The 9,270-nt window shown below is 45.7% G+C and overlaps 1 protein-coding gene across 1 annotated transcript; it reads left to right on the top strand.

Moving 5' to 3' along the window:
- Positions 1-2,927: 2,927 nt before the first annotated feature.
- On the top strand, positions 2,928-8,542 carry FABP5 (fatty acid binding protein 5). Its single transcript, XM_065903294.1, has 4 exons — positions 2,928-3,084; positions 6,738-6,910; positions 7,271-7,372; positions 8,296-8,542. Exons 1-4 carry the CDS (start codon positions 3,006-3,008, stop codon positions 8,347-8,349), a joined length of 408 nt encoding a protein of 135 aa, XP_065759366.1. The 5' UTR covers positions 2,928-3,005; the 3' UTR covers positions 8,350-8,542.
- Positions 8,543-9,270: the final 728 nt, after the last annotated feature.

Here is a 9,270-nt window from a genome sequence, read left to right as displayed (position 1 = left end):
CCTGGAGGAGGAAATGGCAACCCACCTCAGTATTCTTGCTGGGAAAATCTCATAGACAGAAGAGCCTGGAGGGCTATGGTCCACAGGGTTGCAAAGAGTCAGACACGACTAAAGCATCTGAGCATGAGGCACACAGTCCATTACTATTACTCTTAAGAAAGGAAGGGAATCTGAATTTAGGGCTTGAGTGACCTTAGAAATAACCTGGCTTCAATCTCTCTCCATGTCTGTAATACAGTTGAGAGGCATCAGAGAACAAGGGATTAAGTGCATTGCTCCGAGAAGCAGAGCCATCACCATGCCCTTTGGCTCTGTCCCATGGGAGACACTAACAGGTATTTTGACCTGTATCTTTGTTTTGTCGATGTGTTTTAACCATAAAAGGATTATTCCCATTTGCTGACCGAAAAAAATGCACAAGCTAAAAGTTGAATGTGTGTGTGCTCAGTGGCTCAGTCGTGTCCGACTCTTTGAGATCCCATAGACTATAGGCAAAATTGAGAACTATGTTTTATTCGGTGGAATTCCTGAGGACTTAAGCCTGGAAGATGACCTCTCTGATAGCTCTGAGGAACTGTTGCAAAGAGGTAAAGGAAGAGTCAGGATATATAGGAGTTTTTGCAACTAAAACCAGATAGTCAGAACATCAAAAGACTACTGTAAAAGAAAACCAGGTATCCCCACTTAAGGATTTCAGTGCTTCGCTTTCTTCTGTATGGGAAGAGGCAAGAATCTGCACATACTTGTTTAGTTTCTCAGTCTGACTCTTTGTGACCCCATGGACTGTAGCCTGCCAGGCTTCTCTGTTCACGGGATTTCCCAGGCAAGAATATTGGAGTGGGTTGCCATTTCCTCCTCCAGGGGATCTTCCTGACTAAGGACTGCACCCACAACTCCTTCATTGGCATGCGGATTCTTTACCACTGAGCCACCAGGAAAGTTGCAAGAATCTGGGCTCATGGAGATCACTCCTTTGATATGAACCTTACCTGTCTAGGGCCAGGATTCTGCTTTTCTCTGACCCTGAATCCCCTCAGGGTGCAGAGTCAGGGTGGTGTTTAGGCTGAGGCCTGCAACATCCTTTGTTTACTGACTTGGCAGGTCACATTTTTTCATCCACACACTCATCACATCAAGGAGTGTGTTTAAAAGTTAAATTTTGGATAATGCCTCTGGTATAAAAATGATTTCTTGAGTACCTAAGTATTTAGTATCAAGGTGTCGTTTTCCTTTTGATATCTCTATTGCATGGTTGATTATGATAATCTAAAAACTAGTATTCCAGTACTAAGTCCTGGCTATTATTATCATATTCTATACAAAAATGGACAAACATGTTGACCTAGCACATTAAGAAGGCGAGTCCAAGCACACAGGAGCTGCTTCTCTGGGAGGCAGGGGCAGTGGCCATGCTAAGTGTCTGGAAGACAGCACTTGCTCTGCTGGACAAATGATGTGCTCAGCTGCCCTCAGAACAGGGACATTTTCTGGGAGCAGTTGAGCCTCAAGTACGGGACATGCCAGTCCTTAGTGACACAACTATGTGACCTGAGTCTCAGCATTAAAACGGTGCCACTAGGGAAACTGAGGTAACCCTAGGACTAGGGCAAGAATACACTGCAGGTGAGTAAATGTCCTGAGGTATTCCGGGAAATGACAAGCTCAGATTTCAGTTTGTTGGGGAAGGTGCAAGAAGAACTAGTGTCTTGGAACAATTCAGGGGACTGTATGTAGCCTCTACTCTTAATCCCATGAAGAGGAGGGTGAGCTTGAGGCAGCCAGGTATGGTCCTATTTCACAAAGTCTAGAATGAGAGGAACCTGGACAGGAATTCTGGTCCTTCCACTCTGCAAACTTTCCCTGCCTCATTTCTCTTTCAGAAATTTGGGATAATACCCTTGAGTAAAAATCCTGTGGGCATCAGCATTAACAGATATAAAGGGGCCATGAAGTACAGCATGTAGCAAGGAGGCATTCAATAAATGGAGCTTATCTCCACCGAGGTGGCTACCCTCTGTGTGTGGCAATTTCCACATCTCACTCCAACTCACTCCCACAGCAACCCAGGAGCACAAAGATCCTGTGACAGGCACACTTTGAAAAGTAGAACGTTCAACTTACAAATAAATACAGGGTAGTATTAAGATTAAAGCAGAAGAGGAGAACCACTGGAGTCTAAAGACTTGGGAGCCTGAGGAGAAATTGTTCAGGGCTCCGCTCAGCTGAAAATGTAAATAATAAGACATGCTTGAATGAGAACATTTAATAGCAATGGCAGTCACTTAAACTGATAACCTTCTACAGAGTCAGAGTTTGGAAACCGAACCGCCTGGGACATCTCCCCGCACCCAGGACCTTCTGATAAGATAGCCTAACTCAACTCAGGTTAGATACCCTCCGAGTGGCGTGAGGGTGGGAACAGGTTATTTCAGGAGGGTGTGGGATGCGGGTTTGTCCCCCAACCTCTCGCCCCAGCAGTGCATTAAAGAGGCGAAGAAGTTTACCGATCAATCAATTAAGCCACTAATCAATTCCTGCAATGGGAACCGAACGAAGGCTAATCGATTCTTTGGGGGTGTCACGAACGGGAGGAGGGGCGGCAGCTTGGCATGGGATCAACGGGCCCGGGAGAGCCGGGTCGGGTCCGTCCGTAGCCCCTCTGGCTTCCTGGGCGTGCGGAGGCGCGGGCGGCGCAGGGGCTGGCGTCCGTGGCGGCGTGGGGCGCGTCGGACTAGGACTAGTCCCAGCTTGCAGGAGGAGCCCGCGGAGCCCCAGCCGCCGCGGCAGGTGGAGCAGTTTAGCTCTCTTGGACCCCAGGAGCCAGGCCCGGGGGCGCGGAGGGCGGGTCGGGAGGACGAGGCGCGCTTCTCATTGGTCGCCGGGCACCGCCCGCGCGCGCGCTCTGCCTTTATAAAGCCGCGCGCGTGGCCCGGCAACCGCACGCCTGATTCCCGGCGCTCGACCCTGCTCCGCTCGCCTGTCACGCCTGTCCACTCGGACCCACCATGGCCACCATTCAGCAGCTGGTAGGAAGATGGCGCTTAGTGGAGAGCAAAGGCTTTGACGAATACATGAAGGAAGTAGGTGAGGTTCCCCGCCATACGGCGCCATACGGTGAGGTGGCACGTGTGTGTGGCTGTCTGGCCGTAGGCCCCCTTCGGCGTGCTAGGCTGAAAGGCTGGGCGTGCGCGGCCGCCTACCCCCGACTCCGTTATCCTCCACCTCCCACCCTCATCGCAGTTTATCAGCGGAGAGAGCGCCTCCCGCCCGCTCCGGATTCCCCGGACTGTGGGCCTCATGATCTGCCCCGCTCTCTGCCGCTTTCCCCGGGCCCACGCGACCCCTGCTTTCCTGCCCTTTAGCGCGCTCACTCCTCTCCCACTCCGAGCTTCTTTTCTTTCGCGCCTTCCAGGCGGCCCTCTTAACTTTCCCGAATTTTCTTCCCCCACCACTCGTCCGCTCTTCTGCCATCGTCCTCCCTCGCACTCGCCCGGTCGTGGCCGCACCCACTTGCCTTGGCCCACCTTGCCGCATCTTTTGTTCCCAGGTGGCGCGCAGGGTCCCCTGCCTTTTCTACACCGGGACTCGGTTTCCAGCCGAAATCCGGGCTACCGCTTCAGCTTCCATTGCGCTCTCGGCTGCATCTCCCCCACCCCCAGAGCCCCCGCCCGCCTTCGCCGCGTGCGTCGGGCCATTTTGGGTTGGCCGGGCTCCCCCGGTGGAACATCAGAGCATCTTCTCTCCACGCCCCGGAGCGGGGCTCAGAGGCGTGGCGCTGGCGACAGTGACCTGTTGGCACTGCTCGACTGGGCGCTGCGGTGGCCGGGTGGCGTGTGGGAGGAGCGCGGCGAGGTCGAGTGTACCCGGGGTAGCGGTGCCCTGCAGCCTTCTACGTCTAGAGGGTGGAGCGCAGAGAGGCTTCGCGGGGAACCGCAGTCAGAAACTGCCGGTCCTTCAGCTGCTTTCCAACTGCGTCCAAGATGGGCGTGGCCTTGCCCAAGACACTTGATTTTTTTTTTTAATTATTATTTTTAAAATTTTTACAGTCTTGTGTTGATTTCTGCCGTACAGCAAGGGGAACTAGCCATGATTATGCATATATCCGCTCCCTTCCAAGCCTCCCTCCCTTTCCCCCATCCCATCCCTCCAGGTCATCACAGAGCACCTGACTGGCCTCCCAGTGCTACACAACTTCTCGCCAGTCATCCATCTTGCAGCTGATAGTGTGTGCATGTTGATGCTCCCTTCTGCATTCCTCCCACTCTCTCCTCCCTCACTGTGTCATTAAGTCCATTCTCTATATCTACAGTTCTATTCCTTCCCTGCAGATAGGTTCATCAGTATCATTTTTCTAGATTCCATATATATGCCTTAATACCTAGCAACTCCATTACTGGGTATGTGCCCTGAGCAAACCAAAATTGTAAAAGACACGTGTACCCCAGTATTCATACCATCACTCTTTAGGATAGCCAGGACATGGAGGCAATCTAGATGTCCATCCACAGATGAATATGGATAAAGAAGATGTGGTACATATATACACTGGACTACTACTCAGCCAGAAAAAAGAACAAATTCGAGTCAGTTCTAGTGACCTAGATGAAGCTAGAGTCTGTTCTACAGGGTGAGGCACTTGACTTCTTAAAAGCCTTCCAAGGGAGGATGCGTCTCTGTAGGGAGATTCGAGTTCTCTCGCTCAAAATGGTGTTGGATTTTCTGTTGTCTGTTTCATAATCTGGTGACAACGATAGAGTGCTGATTGCGACATTGGGTAGATTGGCAAAGGTGATCTTTTGTCACAGGCCCCTAGGAAGTGAAGCATAGCAAAGATTCTGTCTGACACAACTGCTGGGGCTGTAGGGCTGTTTTAGAAGCTGCTGCTGCTAAGTCACGTCAGTCGTGTCCAACTCTGTGCGACCCCATAGACGGCAGCCTACCAGGCTCCCCTGTCCCTGGGATTCTCCAGGCAAGATCACTGGAGTGGGCTGCCATTTCCTTTTCCAATGCATGAAAGTGAAAAGTGAAACTGAAGTCGCTCAGTCGTGTCCGACTCTTCCCGACCCCATGGACTGTAGCCTACCAGGCTCCTCTGTCCATGGGATTTTCCAAGCAAGAGTACTGGAGTGGGGTGCCATTGCCTTCTCCATTTAGAAGCTAGCCTCCCGCAAATAGTAACTTTCTATTACCAAATGTTAAATGAGTGAAGAAGTCATTACAAAGACCTAGACACCAGCGTACCCTGAAGTACTTCAGAAACACACCTTCTAGCTGATGGCTGGTTAAGTCTGGCTCTGGTGAATCTTGAGTGTGTTTATGATCCTGTGAATAAAACAAGGCAGTATTTTTGTTTTCCCCTCCGCTCTATGCCTTGATCAAGGTGACTCTGGACGAAAAGCAACTAACTGCACTCACAAAGAAGAAATACATATGTGTGTGTTCACCTGAGTGAGGACCACAGAAGGCGGTTTCTCTGCCCACTGAAACCGAACGTGTTTGTCACATGGCTTGTTTCCAGAGTTCTGGAGTCAGGAAGGTTGTCAAGGTACAATTCTTTAGAGAGCAATCAAGGTGTGGAAAGAGCAGAGCCCTTTATTTGTCCAAAGTGAGAAAATAATGACTCAGCTAATGAAACAAAGCACCAGAGCCTAGCTGGAAAAGAGAAGGCTCCGCGGGGACGTGTCAAGCCGGGCTGCGTGTTCACCATCAAGTCAGTTACTCTGCTTAGGCTGTGGTCGCCTCATCCATGAAACTGAGATTTGGCCTAGAACCAAGTTTCCCACTAAATGTTAATATTAGGGGGAAACACATAGATTATAAAATAAATGTATTAATAGAGTAATCTGAGTTACAGAGTTCTGAAATACTATTTGTGAGGGTAAGGTTTTTCCTGTTTGTTAGCATCATGATTGTGCGGTTAACTCTTAAAACTGCAATTTGAATATCTCAGGATTGATACTGATTTTGTGTAGTTTACTAATCAAATATTTATCAGGGACTTATGTGCTAGACTATGTGCTGGAGTCATATAATACAGTGGTTGGCAGAACTGAGGAAAGTATAGAAGTCAGGATCCCTTCCTTAAGTTTCTGAGGGCCAACATGGCATGGTATCTTAAAAGCTGAGATTTAGAGCTAGACTGCCCGCATTGTTGGTTCTCAGCACCTCCCTTCTTAGCTGGATGGGCTTGAGTAAGTTACATCAATGCCTCACTTACTCATCTGTCAGATGGAGACTATCTACCTCTCACAAGGCCCTTGCCCGGCTTCCATGAATAGTATACGTCAGGTACTAGTGTTTGGTAAGCACTGGATATGTGTATGTTCACACTTGTTACTGATGACGGCTGCTGCTGCTAAGTTGCTTCAGTTGTGTCCAACTCTGCGTGACCCCATAGATGGCAGCCCACCAGGCTCCCCCGTCCCTGGGATTCTCCAGGCAAGAACACTGGAGTGGGTTGCCATTTCCTTCTCCAATGCATGAAGGTGAAAAGTGAAAGTGAAGTCACTCAGTCGTGTCTGATTCCCAGCGACCCCATGGACTGCAGCCCACCAGGCTCCTCCGTCCATGGGATTTTCCAGGCAAGAGTACTGGACTGGGGTGCCATTGCCTTCCCCATTGATGACTGAATAGTTGAAAATATGCACAGCGTGGTGATTGCAATTGAATTACTGCTTTTATTATGTAAACGAGAACTTTGGTCTTCCGGGTGTCTAACATGGTATAACTTTCTACAGGAGTGGGGATGGCTCTGCGAAAAGTGGGTTCGATGGCCAAACCAGACTGTATCATCACTTCTGATGGCAAAAACCTCAGCATAAAAACTGAGAGCACTTTGAAAACAACACAGTTTTCCTGTAAACTGGGAGAGAAGTTTGAAGAGACCACAGCTGATGGCAGAAAGACTCAGGTTAATTATAATTTGTAATATCACAGAAGCTTGCAGAATGATTAACTCTATTAATGACATTCTTACTACTTCCAGGCCAGAACTTAATGAAAAAGTCTCAAGTTGTTTTATGAATTTGAGCTTTGACAAATTAGTGAAAATACTGACTTCACAACTTAATCTGTTTTGTAAAAATAGTTTTAAGGGACATCTAGATTGAAAAGCACAAACTACATTATGAATGAAATTAGTATGGGTTAATGAGGTGAAGTAGACTCAGAAGGGAAAAGATAAAAAAATGTTGATTAAGGAGGTTATAAGTCACAGAAACTCTTTTTCATTGTGCTCTGGAAGATTAAAAAGGATACTTTATTTTGGCAGACTGTCTGCAACTTTACAGATGGCGCATTGGTTCAGCATCAGGAATGGGATGGAAAGGAAAGCACAATAACAAGAAAACTGGAAGATGGGAAATTAGTGGTGGTAAGTGTCTGACATCTTATGTCTTATATGAATTCATAGTTCACATAAGTGTTCTAGATCACTGATCATGATCAGGAGAACTAGGTTGAAGGAAAAAAAACTGCCAAACAACAAGATAAATACAAGAATACTTAATAACCAAAGAAAGCCCTTTGTGGAGCTAGAGAAGATGACATAGCAGGAGCTGGGTCTAGTCCATGTTCTGCTGCTCCGTCTGCAGTGCAGGCACACCTCAGAGATGCTGTAGGTTCGATTCCAGACCACTACAATAAATGGAACATCGCAATAAAGTGAGTCACATAAATTTTCTGGTTTCTCAGTGCATATAAAATTTATATTTACACTATTGTATTAAGTATGCAATAGCTTTCTGTCTGAAAAAACAATATATCTGCCTTAATTTTAAAAATACTTTTTGCTGAAAACAGCCCCCAGATTGTAAGAGTAATATCACAGATCACTAATCACCACAACCAACATAATAGTAATAATGAAAAATTTCGAAATATTGTGAAAGTTAACGAAATGTGACACAGAGACAGAAAGTGAGCAAATGCTGTTAGAAAAATGGCTCCATAGACTTATTCAATGCAGGGTTGCCACAAACCTTCAGTTTGTAAAAAATGACTATATAATCTTGAGCTTACATTTTTCTGTTTCTTTAAAATGAGGAATAGTATTTGCTAAAACTAAATGAATAGTTTAGATATTGCAAATCAGTAGTTTTCAGTAAAGCGTATACACATCATAAATAAAATAACAGGTTCTAGCTTTTCAAACCCAGGAATCCTCAAGTGCATTTTCTCCATCTGTGAAGTAGATTTTCAGTGTTTTGTAGGATTGTGATCCTAGCATTCAACTACCACCATTACTCTGTAATGTAAGACTAACTTGCCTCTTTTCAATGACATTCTTTCTCCTAGGTATGCGTCATGAACAATGTTACCTGTACTCGGGTCTATGAAAAAGTAGAATAAAAACTCCATCATCATTTTGCACAGAAATTAGTTGCGAGGATGAACGAGCTCAGTTCAATGAGCAAATCTCCATACTGCTGGGTTTTTTTTTCATTATTGCATTCAATTATCTTTATCACAAACAATTAAACTATTTCAAAGTGTTTAATTAGGGTCATCTCTTTGGTTAGTAAATAAATCTGTTTGTGCTACACCAGTGTTGCATGCTTTTTTAAACTTTATAGGAATTTAGTGATGAATTTTAACATTTACAAATGGAATAAGTGGGATAGCCTTGAGGATACCGTATTGAGATTATATTTTAGTAATTTATATATAGAACTACTTCTGTGGCTAATAAGCTACCAATAATTAATCTTGCCTTGTGTTTTTGAACTTTGTATCAACTCAAGGATCTTAAATTTGTGGCAGAGACTGTTCAAAAACAGCTACATAAACTTTATAATTTAAATATAAGAATAAAGATTAAATCACCATCATTGGCTAGTAATCATATTTTCAATAGTGTGTTTATAACTACTGCTCAGGAATTCTGTAGCCAAAAATCCTTTTAATAAACTTTCTGAGGACCTACCAGGTGCCAGACTGTCTTCCAGAGGTTGAGTTATATCTGACCACAGGGACAAATCATTGCACTCACGGTGACAAATGCTCAGCTCTGAGAGCATACAATGTTCTCTTGTTTTATTAACAAAAGTAATTAAAAAAGTAATTCAACTCTGAAATACTTGTGTGTATATGTAAAGAATAACTGGAATTCTTGTGACTTCTGCCCTGTTTCTCAACCCACATAGCAAATATCAACAGTTCACATTTGGAAAATTTCTGTAGGCACTGGGCTAATACTGTGTACGTGATCCTCATAAATCTTTAGGGAAGCTAGTACCATTATTTCTTTCGAAAGTAAGAACACAGGTTTTT

Source organism: Muntiacus reevesi, chromosome 12, assembly GCF_963930625.1.
Source record: "Muntiacus reevesi chromosome 12, mMunRee1.1, whole genome shotgun sequence".
Lineage (NCBI taxonomy): Eukaryota > Metazoa > Chordata > Mammalia > Artiodactyla > Cervidae > Muntiacus > Muntiacus reevesi.
The sequence above is the reverse complement of the archived record's forward strand: the minus strand, read 5'-3'. Positions and strand labels throughout refer to the sequence as shown.

Excerpts from the sequence above, each read along its gene's own strand:
- FABP5 (XM_065903294.1), top strand. The coding sequence starts at position 3,006 with ATGGCCACCATTCAGCAGCTGGTAGGAAGATGGCGCTTAGTGGAGAGC. Across the intron at positions 3,085-6,737 it reads CGAATACATGAAGGAAGTAG|GAGTGGGGATGGCTCTGCGA; the intron begins GTGAGGTTCCCC and ends AACTTTCTACAG. Across the intron at positions 7,373-8,295 it reads AAGATGGGAAATTAGTGGTG|GTATGCGTCATGAACAATGT; the intron begins GTAAGTGTCTGA and ends TCTTTCTCCTAG.